Source organism: Ovis aries, chromosome 14 (assembly GCF_016772045.2).
Source record: "Ovis aries strain OAR_USU_Benz2616 breed Rambouillet chromosome 14, ARS-UI_Ramb_v3.0, whole genome shotgun sequence".
NCBI classification, from domain to species: domain Eukaryota; kingdom Metazoa; phylum Chordata; class Mammalia; order Artiodactyla; family Bovidae; genus Ovis; species Ovis aries.
Genome location: NC_056067.1, coordinates 48,793,687 through 48,806,474, shown reverse-complemented (window position 1 = coordinate 48,806,474; position 12,788 = coordinate 48,793,687). Strand labels below are relative to the sequence as shown.

General features: G+C 50.5%; 1 protein-coding gene across 1 annotated transcript; it reads left to right on the top strand.

Moving 5' to 3' along the window:
- Positions 1 to 12,653, top strand: FBL (fibrillarin). The gene is made up of 9 exons (XM_004023163.5): positions 1 to 76; positions 5,408 to 5,578; positions 5,668 to 5,769; positions 5,859 to 5,953; positions 6,924 to 7,094; positions 10,319 to 10,451; positions 11,451 to 11,563; positions 12,325 to 12,470; positions 12,553 to 12,653. The coding sequence occupies exons 1-9, from the start codon at positions 67 to 69 to the stop codon at positions 12,575 to 12,577; spliced, it is 966 nt and encodes a 321-aa protein (XP_004023212.3). The 5' UTR covers positions 1 to 66; the 3' UTR covers positions 12,578 to 12,653.
- The last annotated feature ends 135 nt before the right edge of the window (positions 12,654 to 12,788 follow it).

Sequence of the window (12,788 nt, the reverse complement as noted above, 5' to 3'; positions counted from 1 at the left end):
GTCAGCCTCAGTCGCGTGGAGCCCGGGAAGCCACCGATTCCTGAGCCGCGCAGTTCTGCGCTAGCTATGAAACCAGGTGCAGCCCGGGGTTGGGGTCTGGGTCAGGGCTGGGACTCGGCGGGGAGCGGGGTGCCAGGAGGGAACAGAGGGGCGGGGTCTTGGCCTGGCGGGCAGGATTTCTGAGCCCCGGATCGGGTCTCTTGTGAGGAAGGGTCCTGTTCCGGCCTCTCGTGGGGATGAGAGGGCTTGGTTCCGCCCTAGGAGCGAACCTGAGCCTAGGGTTCGGGTTCCCGGTCTAGAGGTTTGTGACTGACTCGTCAGAGGTGACGGTCGTGAGTCGAGGGTCTTGGGCGTAAAACTGGGGATGTCCTGAACTGGAATTCGTTTCATTGAGGCTGTCAATAAGGGTCTTGGATATTGGGCCGCGGGCGGCAGTCTAGGGTGCTGCCCAGAACCTAGATCCAGACATCGAGGGTCTTGGATCTCTGGGCGTGGGATTTGGAGATTTGGCCTCATCGCGAGGCGGAGAGTCCCTGATCTTGGGCTGGATCCTCTTAAGACCCCGTATCCTCCCCTGTCGCTGCCGTAGCTACAGTACCCTTGAGTTCAAACCTAGCTTCTCAGAGAGAGCCGCATAGATGAGTATTCTGGCATGATAGTCTGTGGCCCACTTTCCCGCTCTCTACTCTCCCGAGGGGGGCGGGTCCCTAAGCATGGAGTGGAGATTCGGAGCCTAGTGATCCTCAACTGCGGTGAGAAGTGAGGTGAAACTTCACACACCGAGTATAGGATTGTCGGATGGGGGAGGGAGGTAATCACAGGGCGTGAGTGGTTTAATTCATTCCGATTTTACTGGAGATTCTGATGAAGCCCCCGCACCTCCCTCCTAGTGGAATGAGGAGAGTCCCTGCTTTGACAGCAGAAAGGCCTCAGTTCAAAATTTCAGTCCTAACTATGCTTAATTCACTGTGTGACCTTGGGCAAGTCGCTTTACCTCTGAGCCTTAGTTATTTCATCAATAAAATGGCGCCCAGTTCAAATTTAGTGAGAGCCTGTTAAAAAATAGCACATGGTGGTAATCCTTTTGCAATATATGTGTATTAGCTGGACAGGTTGTACACCTTAAATTTTCACATAGTTACATTTTGTCTATTATACCTCGTATAGCATAGTGCTTGATGTATAATAGTATTGGTTCTAATTGTCATCTTTACCATTCTCATCAAGGGGAACAAAATTAGGGTCCTTTTCCCCAGATGTCTCAGCTCTTATAAATCAGGCTGATTCCCTCCTCCTCCCCCCAGCTTGCTCCCCTGGAGTTGGGGAAATATTCCATCATGACAGAAAGGGTCTGTTTCTTAGTACAGGTTTTCTTTTTTCTTCCACCTTCCCCTTCGGCCTGTGGAGAAATGGGGTCATCTGGTCAGGGGTAGTGGAATTTGTGGCTCCACGCCCCCTCCCAGGTTCCCTTTCTCTTCAGTGTTTGGGGATCTTCTGGTGAAGTGTCAGGCGGTGTGTCTCCCACCTGAGACTCTGGCAAGCCCACAGGCATCCTGTGGTCTGATGGTTCCAGGAATGGAGGCTACACCTTCTTCCCAACCCTGCCCTTACTGTGTTAGGATAAGAAGTTGTAGAAGTTGTTAGGAATCAGCTCTTTAGCAAGGATTTTTTATTTATTTATTTATTTTAGGCTGTGCTGGGTCTCCAACTGGGACTTCCCAGGTGGCTCAGTGGTAAAGAATGCCTACAATGCAGGAGACTCAAGAGATGGGTTTGATCCCTGGGTCGGGAAGATTCCCTGGAGTAGGAAATGGCAACCCACTCCAGTATTCTTGGTGAGAAAATTCCATGGACAGAGGAGCCTGGCGGGCTACAGTCCATGAGGTCGCAAAGAATTGGACGCATCAGAGCATGGGTCTTCACTGTTGTTCAGACTTTCTCTAAGCACTGGTTTAGTTGCCCCTCAGCATGTGGGATCTTCCCAGACTCAAACTCATGTCCTCTGCATTGGGCGGTGGATTCTTAACCACTGGACCACCAGGGAAGTCCTTCAGCAAGGATTTTAGTCTGGTTGTGTGAGGAAGTCTTTGGGAGGTTTCAAGCAAGGATATGACATCAGTCAGACTTGACTGAGACATTTAAATGGATCCTTTTTGCTCTTGAGAAGGAAATGGCAACCCACTCCAGTATTCTTGCCTGGAGGACCCTGTGGACAAAGAAGCCTGGTGGGCTGCCATCTATGGGGTTGCAAAAAGCCGGACACAACTGAAGCGACTTAGCATGCATGCATTGGAGAAGGAAATGGCAACCCACTCCAATGTTCTTCCCTGGAGAATCCTAGGGACAGAGGAGCCTGGTGGGCTGCGGTCTATGGGGTCACACATTGTCCGACACAACCGAAGCGACTTAGCAGCAGCTTCTTGCTCTGTGTGAAAGATTTTAGAGGAACAAGAGTGGAAACAGACAGCAGTAAGAAGTTGTTGCTGTCATCTACTTGGAGATGATGTGGCTTGGACCAGGGTGGCGGCAGTTGGCCTGGTTGACAAATTGTCACCCTTTCGGATATGTTTTAGAGATAGAGCCGATAGTTTGCATGTGGGCATGAGAGGGGTCAAGGACAGTTCAGGGTTTTGGTGTGTGTAACTGGAAGGGTGGGGTGCCACTTTGGAGATGGGGAAGGCTGTGGCAGAAGAGAAGTTTTAAACTGGGGGTCTGTTTAAAAACCAAAACTTATTTTTTTTTTTTAAGTATGTGAACGTGTGTTTTTCTGAGGAGTGGGTACAGTCCATTTTTCTAAGAGCTCCAGGACCTGAAATGGACTGAGATGTTCTGAGTATTGTGCATGCTGTGCCCCATGCCATGCCCACACTTTCTGGGTCTCTGTTTTGTCAGCACGGGGTTGAGGGTCTCTTGGGCATAGTGGTTTCTCCCCTAAATAGGAAGGAGGAGAGACTTGCTCCCCTGAGTTTGAATAATATATTCAAACTGCACGTAAGGCAGCGTATTAAGCACTTTTTGTGTGTTGTCATTTAATCTTTACAATTCTGTGATGTGGGCACTGTGTTATTTTCCAGGTCTCCTTACAGGTGAACTTTTCAAGACACCCATGAATCTTGCCTACTCTCTAGGGTCGTGAATGGAGTGGCCATCTCCCTGTGTTCAGTCCATGAGCTGCCTGAGGGGAGGGACCGGGGCTCTGGACACCGTACGATCACCTGCTTCCTGAGTGAGCAGAGAGGGCGCTTTCTTCCTGAGGCAGAACCCAGGGCTTTAAGAGTCATCAGTAAACAGCTCATTTAATTTTCATGGAGCCCATAGTCCCACAGGATGCAGTGATAACCTAAACAACCATCCCTGTCCATTTGGAGTTGATTCCAGTGGGAGGAGGGGGTGGGGAAGAGGCAGTGATAATTGTTAAAATGCCATGTATGATAATTGGCAGGAAGAAAAAGAAAGCGGAGTAAAGGCCAGGTAGCCAGAGGAGGCTGGTCTGAGGAAGGAACGTTTGGTCAGACTTACATTCAGTGTAGGGGGTGAGTCAGACAGTGTCCTCAGGACCCAGGCAGAGGGAACAGGAGATGTCAAGGGTGTGGAAGCTGGAAGTGGAGTTTGTTCTTGGGGAGGAAGAACACAGGACCTAGCCTAGAGTGAGGTCAGGAAAGTCAGCAAAGCCAGCGTGGTGATTTCTCAGTCTGGGCCACACGTCAGAGTCACCTGAGGAACTGTAAAGTCCCAGGCCTGGCCCCCACCCCAGACAGTTACTCAGAATCGCTTGCATGGGGCAAGGGGGAGATCCACTGACTTAGGACTTTGGAAGCCCGAGAAAGGAACTGTGATTTCATTTAGAACGTGATGGAAAACATTTGAAGGAGTTTGGGCAAGGGAATGGTGAGAGCCGATTGGCTGTTCTGAAAAGTTCAGTCACCGGCTGCCGTGTGGGCAGAAGACCTCAGAGGGGGCGGGAGACTAGAGGCCGGCAGCTCATTTCTATCACTTAAATTAGGACTAACTCTTCAGAGTTCTACGTTTTCATTTTTAACGTCATTAAAATGATTGAAGCCTTCATGGAGACTTCCCTGGTAGTCAAGTGGTTAAGACTCAGAGCTCCCAAGGCAGGGGGCTCGGGTTCGATCCCTGATCCGGGAACTGAGATCCCACATGGTGCATGGTGTGGCCAAAAAATAAATAAATTAAAATTTTAAAAAAAGAGGAATGACCCCTTCATAGGGTGGGAATATAACACACCTTTGCAAAAACTTTTGCATGTTTAATATTGAATAGTTTACATCAAGGGAGGTCAGTTGAAACCAGCATGGATTTTCACACAAATGATTGATAACTCTTTTTCTGAAAGTACAGCAAAGCTTTAGAAGCTGTCGCAGAGGTCAGATACTGAATCTGTGAGTACCAGGAGAAATCTCTCTGCTTCAGACATTGTTTTGGGCTCGGCGAACAACGTTTGCTGTCTCCTGAAGTGATGAAAAATCAAGTCTCTCTGAACTTTTTTTCCCCTAAACTTTCCATCTTGTTGACAAACCCTAAGTAAACTGCTTATAAGTTGCCCATCCATAAAGGACAAGTTTTGGGTTTTGCTTCCCCCTCACCACTCCCCTGCCAACACCAAGCTGGGGGAGACTTGTGTGTGTTTAGAAGCAGGGGGACCAGTTAGCAGGAAAGATGGATGGTGAATGCGCTGCCCCCCACTCCCCCCGCCACACCGATCTGGGGCTAGCACTTCTCTGCCACACACAAGGTCCCGAGTGGGAGAGCATGAAGAAGTTTCAGGGCCTGGGGGACCCACCTGCCACAACGCACGGCCACACATGGCATACTCTCTTCTTCAGACTAATCAGTATTGGAAACAGAACAGGTCCTGTGAATTGACCCCCCAGCGGAGGGAAGCAGAATATTAACAGCAATGTGCCTCCACCTGTTTCCCTTCTCATCCTCATCCTATAATTTCACCCTCCCCAGGCCTAATACTCAGCTTCACACTTACCACACCCTTTTGTCTCTGTAAGGGGAAAGGGGTGCCTGGGTTATCACCTAGATCTACACAGCTAGTGCTAGGCAGTCTTGGTTGTAGCTGGACTTTTCAAAAGGATGTTGTGTCAGACCTGGGTTTCTAGGGCTTGCTTTTTCACTTACTGGGATTCTGAGATTTTTCTGTCTGTCCCGTGTTGCTGGTAACCTTGCTTTGATGGCTGTGAACGGGCCGAGTCTCATTCATCCCTTCTGCTGATGGATGTTCAGGTCGGTCCTGTTAGTTCTGCCGTGGACACGTGTGGACACCTCTCCCAGTGTGCGTGTGCACACATTTCTCTCCTGAGCAGAGTCCCTTGCTGTAGAAGTAACTTCTCAAGCCCCATGACCCTGTTGACGATTCCTATTTCTGTTTCCATCACAGGGTTCAGCCCCCGCGGGGGTGGCTTCGGTGGCCGCGGTGGCTTTGGTGACCGCGGAGGTCGCGGCGGTGGCCGCGGAGGCTTCGGTGGGGGCCGAGGAGGCTTCGGCGGGGGCCGAGGTCGCGGCGGAGGAGGAGGCTTCAGGGGCCGTGGACGTGGAGGGGGAGGAAGAGGTGATGGACCGGGCTCTCCTGGGGCTGGGGGCTGGGGTGGGGAGGGAAGCACCGTGGGGTTTCGCTCTCACCACATCTCTGCCTTGTAGGTGGCGGGTTCCAGTCTGGTGGCAACCGGGGTCGTGGTCGGGGAGGAAAGAAAGGAAACCCATCGGGGAAGAATGTGATGGTAGAGCCCCATCGACACGAGGGTGAGTGAGGAGGGCGGGGAGCCCACCAGGGTTAGGAGTGGGGCGGTGCTCCGATGGGGTGTTGACCCCGCTCTGGCCCCCTCCCCCAGGCGTCTTCATTTGTCGAGGAAAGGAAGATGCGCTGGTCACCAAGAACCTGGTCCCTGGGGAATCTGTTTACGGAGAGAAGAGAGTCTCGATTTCGGTGAGACCCCCTGCCTAGCTAAGCTGCCAGGGCCACCAGCAGTCTGGTCTCCCTGGGCCCCGCTGTTCATCCTGCACGAGACAGCCAGGGGGTCATCTTAAGCTACAAGGCAGATCACACACTCCCTCCCCAGACACATCCGTGACCTCGCACTGGCTTCAGGTTCAAGTCTTGGGTCCTCAGTGTGACTGGGGGCCCCTGCACGTGCAGTCTCCCTCTCTCCCTAACCACGTGTCTTCCAGTCACTCCCACAGCCTCCCCGTTCTCCTTGCCTGGAATACTCTCCTCCTCCCCGCTTCAGGTAGGGCCGGCCCCTTATCATCACTCATCTCTGGTCAGCTGGCCTTGTCTCCCTCACAAGGCCCCCTTGCCCCACCCTGTCTAGCAGAAGCAGCCCTCACGACCTCCCTGCAGGCGTCCCTGTTGCCCGGAACTCACTCCCTTGTTGGCCTGAGTGAGCCCTCAGCTCTGGGCGATTTCTCTGCCTGGGCTCTCCTGGCCGCCGCCGTCTCATCCTCACCTGCCCTCACCCTGCTCCCTGGACTTCACACGCCCCTTCCTGGCTTGACCTTCTTCTGAGCACCTGTCACTGGCTCCTATGCCGTGTGTGTCCATTCAGCATGTCCTCACTCCTGGAGAGCAAGGCCTTTGTCCCCTTCGGTGTGTTTGCCCAGTGCCTGAGCTTAGGGGCCGGCACAGGCAGTGTTCGTAGAACGAACACAGAGGTCTTGCCTTACTGTTGTCTGGGGTGATCTTGTCTTTATTGTCCCCATCGCTGCCCCTTCTCCCTGAGTCAGGAACCCCCACGAGAGCACAGGCCCTGCCTGTTGTGGTCATAGATGGATATACTCATTTGTTTCTTGTACAATGACTGGGGGCCCAGTCCCTTTTGAGGGCCCTAGAGTTAAGAGCCTTGGGGTCTTGCAGAAGAGCCTGGCACTGACTTCCATCCCCATCTCTCTCGGTGCAGGAGGGAGATGACAAAATTGAGTACCGTGCCTGGAACCCCTTCCGTTCCAAGCTGGCAGCGGCAATCCTGGGCGGGGTGGACCAGATCCACATCAAGCCAGGGGCCAAGGTCCTCTACCTCGGGGCTGCCTCGGGCACCACCGTCTCCCACGTCTCTGATATCGTTGGCCCGGTGAGTAGACAGAGGGACAGGAGGAGGTGGGAGGGAGGGAAAGGTCCCCTTCTCTGCCAGCCTGGATTCAGAGGCCCTGGCTGCTTCCCTGCACCGAGGGGCTCGGAGCCAGGGCCTTCCTGATCACAGTGCCTGTGCGTGAAGCAGCGGCTTGAACCACATGGTCTCCAGAGCTCCATTCAGCCTCACACCTGAGTTCTTGGCCTAGAACGAAGGGGCTTGGGTGTCGGGGCAACCAGTGTTGGGGGGCCCAGAGCTGAGAATACACTGGATTTGATTGCTCCCCTCTGGGACTTTGCTGGCGGTCCAGTGGTTAAGACTGCACGCTTCCACTGCAGAGGGTGTGGTTCCATCCCTGGTTATGGAACTAAGATCCTACATGCCATGTGGTGCAGCCAAAAAAAAGATAGCCCTCAAATCTGGGCTTCTGGTTTCCCTAAACAGGAGATTGTCAGTTTGGGGGCCTATGCTTCTGTGCAGCTGGACAGCCTCCCTGTTGAGAGGGCACCCACACATCTCACTTCATGATCCCTCACTTGGCTGTGAGGCTAGAGGGTGTGTAATTTAATGGTTAAAAACCCCAGACTCTGGTGCGGGCTCTTAACAGTGAAGTGGCTTTGAGCAAGTACTTACTCCCTCTGAACCTCAGTGTAACCCTCTAGAAAATGGGTGATTGTGATGATAAGTGAATTAAATCCTGTAACATGCCTAGAGCAGTGTCTGGCCAGGTGCAGGTATTCTTAGCTGTTACGTCATCTCATCTCTATGCCCTAGCTTCCTCATTTTAAGCCTAAACTGGGGGCCTGGGCTCTCAGATCAGACAAAGTAGGATGGAATAACCCTTGGACCTAGTATATTCACCTGTAAAATGATAACAAGGGCTTCCCAGGTGCCTCTAGTTGTAAAGAACCCACCTGCCAATGCAGGAGATACAGGAGACTTGGGTTCAATCCCTGGGTTGGAAAGATCCTCCAGAAGGGCATGGCAACCCACTCCAGTATTCTTGCCTAGAGAATCCCATGGACAGAGGAGCCTGGCAGGCTACAGTCAGTGGGGTCACAAAGAATCAGACAGGACTGAAGTGACTTAACATGCACACACACATCATGATAACCGGTCATTAAATGGTAATGTTTTGATTTGGGGATTTGAAGAGCTGCATGTGGCTTCAAGAAAATTGAGATCCCCAATGGAACATTTCATGCAAAGATGGGCTCAATAAAGGACAGAAATGGTATGGACCTAACAGAAGCAGAAGATATGAAGAAGAGGTGGCAAGAATAACTATACAAGAAAGATCTTAATGACCCAGATAATCACCACGGTGTGATCACTCACCTAGAGCCAGACATCCTGGAATGTGAAGTCAAGTGGGCCTTAGAAAGCATCACTACGGACAAAGCTAGTGGAGGTGATGGAGGTCCAGTTGAGCTATTTCAAATCCTGAAAGATGATGCTGCCAAAGTGCTGCACTCAATATGTCAGCAAATTTGGAAAACTCAGCAGAGGCCTCAGGACTGGAAAAGGTCAGATTTCATCCAGTCCCAAAGAAAGGCAATGTCAAAGAATGCTCAAACTACCGCACAATTGCACTCATCTCACACACTAGTAAAGTAATGCTCAAAATTCTCCAAGCCAGGCTTCTGCAATACGTGAACTGTGAACTTCCAGATGTTCAAGCTGGTTTTAGAAAAGGCAGAGGAACCAGAGATCAAATTGCCAACATCCGCTGGATCATCGAAAAAGCAAGAGAGTTCCAGAAAAACATTTACTTCTGCTTTATTGACTGTGCCAAAGCCTTTGTGTGGATCACAATAAACTGGAAAATTCTGAGAGAGATGGGAATACAGACCACCTGACCTGCCTCTTGAGAAACCTATATGCAGGTCAGGAAGCAACAGTTAGAACTGGACATGGAACAACAGACTGGTTCCAAATAGGAAAAGGAGTACGTCAAGGCTGTATATTGTCACCCTGCTTATTTAACTTCTATGCAGAGTACATCATGAGAAACTCTAGGCTGGAAGAAGCACAAGCTGGAATCAAGATTGCCGGGAGAAATATCAATCACCTCAGATATGCAGGGAGAAGGCAATGGCACCTCCCTCCGGTACTCTTGCCTGGAAAATCCTATGGACAGAGGAGCCTGGTAGGCTGCAGTCCATGGGGTCGCAGAGAGTCAGACCCGACTGAGCGACTTCACTTTCACTTTTCACTTTCATGCATTGGAGGGGGAAATGGCAACCCACTCCAGCGTTCTTGCCTGGAGAATCCCAGGGACGGTGGAGCCTGGTGGGCTGCTGTCTCTGGGGTTGCACAGAGTCGAACACGACTGAAGCAACTTAGCAGCAGCAGCAGATATGCAGATGACACCACCCTTATGGCAGAAAGTGAAGAGGAACTAAAGATTCTCTTGATGAAAGTGAAGAGGAGAGTGAAAAAGTTGCCTTAAAGCTCAACATTCAGAAAACGAAGATCATGGCATCTGGTCCCATCACTTCATGGCAAATAGATGGGGAAACAGTGGAAACAGTGTCAGACTTTGTATTTTGGGGCTTCAAAATCACTGCAGATGGTGATTGCAGCCATGAAATTAAAAGATGCTCACTCCTTGGAAGGAAAGTTATGACCAACCTAGACAGCATATTAAAAAGCAGAGACATTACTTTGCCAACAAAGGTTCATCTAGTCAGGGGTGGTTTTTCCTGTGGTCATGTATGGATGTGAGAGTTGGACTGTGAAGAAAGCTGAGTGCTGAAGAATTGATGGTTTTGAACTGTGGCGTTGGAAAAGACTCTTGAGAGTCCCTTGGACTGCAAGGACATCCAACCAGTCCATTATAAAGGAGATCAGTCCTGAGTGTTCATTGGAAGGACTGATGCTGAGGCTGAAACTCCAATACTTTGGCCACCTCCTGTGAAGAGTTGACTCATTGGAAAAGACTCTGATGCTGGGAGGGATTGGGGGCAGGAGGAGAAGGGGATGACCGAGGATGAGATGGCTAGATGGCATCACCGACTCGATGGACTTGAGTCTGAGTGAACTCCGGGAGTTGGTGATGGACAGGGAGGCCTGGCGTGCTGCGATTCATGGGGTCGCAAAGAGTCGGACACGACTGAGTGAGTGAACTGAACTGAACTGAATGCGGTATATGGGCCAGAGTAGGCCCTCCATACAGAACTTAGTTATCATTGTTATTTTTGTTTGACTTTGATGTCTTCTAGGACGGTCTGGTCTATGCAGTTGAGTTCTCCCACCGTTCTGGCCGTGACCTCATTAATTTGGCCAAGAAGCGGACCAACATTATTCCTGTCATTGAAGACGCTCGGCACCCACACAAATACCGCATGCTCATCGGTGAGGGGTCTAGGGTTGGCTTGGGAGAGGGGAAAGTGTGAGACAGGCCACTCCAGGTGTCCTGGAGGAGGCCTCCGGAGCCCTGATTCGGATGGAATTGGAGTGGATGAACAGGTTGAGTCTGCAGAAATGCAAATGGTTTGGGGACCAGGTGAGGTGGAGGTGGCAGTCCCGCTTCAGGGACCCAGATATCTGGGTCCTTGGGCCAACCTCTTTCCCTCCAATCTCTTGACACTCCCACTTCCTGCTGAATACTTCCTGTCTGCCTGCCTCCAAAACCCAGTACCTGTAATGCGACCCCTGACTTAGGCATAAAAACCTCCTTCAGAGGTCTTCATCAGCATCATCTGGTGACATCATAACCCCAAAAGCACACCTAGAGGGACCCATTGTGAATATTAATAACTTAAAAAAAAAAAAAGTTCAGAAACATAGTATAAAAATTAAGCACCTATAAAGCACCCCCAGAGGTAACTGACCCGAACAATTTGATGTCGGCTTTTCCTGATTTTAAAAAAGTCATTGCACCATCTTTTCATTTTTTTAAGTTTTTCTTCCTGAGTTTTTTTCCCTGTGCATTCATACCCTACCTCTGTCCTGCAACTTTTCTTTATTTCACAATCCTGCAGACGCGATTGCCTGTAAGTGCTCGCCTTTACTTGCCTTTTTGATGACGTGTCTGTCTCCCCCCCAGACCCGGGAGCGTCTCGAGGGCAGGGTCCGGGTCTGACTCGTCTCTGTGCCCCCCACGGCCGGCCCGAGGCTGGCCACAGAGTAGGTGGCAATATGGTTTACAAGAGGAATGAATGATTGGTGTAACTGTGGGCTTTGGACCCATCTTGGGGGCACTGTGGAGGGTGGGGGATCATTGCGGGGGGAGGTGATTCTGGAGGCAGGGAAGACTGCTAGGAACCTGCTGGTGATGGGGCTCTGGCCCCATGGGAGGAGCTGGGAAGATTAAGTGGATCCAGCTTTTAACTGCTACTTCTTTCTCCCTAGCAATGGTGGATGTGATCTTTGCTGATGTGGCCCAGCCAGACCAGACCCGGATTGTAGCCCTGAATGCCCACACCTTCCTGCGTAATGGAGGACACTTTGTGATTTCCATTAAGGTGTGGAGCTTGGAGGAGTCTATGGGGTGGTGATATCTTCTTGGTTTGTAACTACCATGCAGTCAGTCAAAGCAACCCTGATTCAGTGTATTCCCAGCTCCCTATAAGCCACCCAATCAAATAGAACATAATGAAAAATATCTACAAAATTAAAAATCATAGAATTTAAAGAGGCTAGACTATAGTGGTTGAGTGCATGATCACTGAGTCTGAGTATCTGAGTTTGGATTCCAGCTTGCTGTGTCTGAGCAACTTATCTAACCTATATGCCTGTTTCTTCACTTGTAAAATAGCAATATTAGTCCTGTCTCTTAGTGTTGATGTAAGGACTACACTTCTCAGTATATGTGGAATGTTTAGAATAGAACCTGGTATAAAACAAACAACAGATAAATGCTAGGTGCATTTTTAAGAAGTCTTCTTTTGAAATTCAGAGGCCTCTCCAGTACTTCAGCCAGATTCCCCATTCTCTTTTGTTGCGTTTGTTTTTGGTATTCTCAGCTGCATAATTCCTAAAGAAAAGGAAGTAGGAGGGGGAAAAAAATGTGTAAAATTTAAACACTAGGTTTGAGATAAATAGGGTTCTGTTGAAGGATTTCTGTTCCAAACCCAAACCAAATCGAAAACTTCTCTAACAAAGTCTTTCCGTATATTTCCAAAGCCTAGTCTCCAATAAAAACAAATTCTGCTGGTTTAAAGAAGCACAAAAACGGGGGAATATCCCAAAGCTTGCCTCAGACTTCAAATCCTCTCTTTTGCAGGCTAATTGCATTGACTCCACAGCTTCCGCCGAGGCTGTCTTTGCCTCTGAAGTGAAAAAGATGCAGCAAGAGAACATGAAGCCCCAGGAGCAGCTGACCCTAGAGCCGTACGAGAGAGACCATGCTGTGGTCGTGGGTGTGTACAGGTGAGCACGAGGCCCCATCAGTACTTGTTACGAGTGCCCCAAAGTGGTGACGGGCTCTTCTAAGTCCACTTTCTTCTCTCAGGCCACCTCCCAAAGTGAAGAACTGAAGCCCAGCGCCACTGGATCGCCAGAGAGTGTTGCTACTGTTACACGTTTGTTTTTCTATTAAAAGACTCATCAGTCGGTCCGTTTGCCGCTGATTGCTTGACGACGTCTATTCACAGGGCGCTCGCACGCTCTGTCCACTGGCCTGGTGGTGGGGGCGAGTCCTCCCACCCGGTCGCACTGCGCACGCTCCTCTCTTAGCTGCCTCCTGCG

Coding starts and splice junctions, on each gene's coding strand:
- FBL (XM_004023163.5), top strand. Junction 7,095..10,318: donor TCTCTGATATCGTTGGCCCG/GTGAGTAGACAG, acceptor GATGTCTTCTAG/GACGGTCTGGTCTATGCAGT. Junction 10,452..11,450: donor CAAATACCGCATGCTCATCG/GTGAGGGGTCTA, acceptor CTTTCTCCCTAG/CAATGGTGGATGTGATCTTT.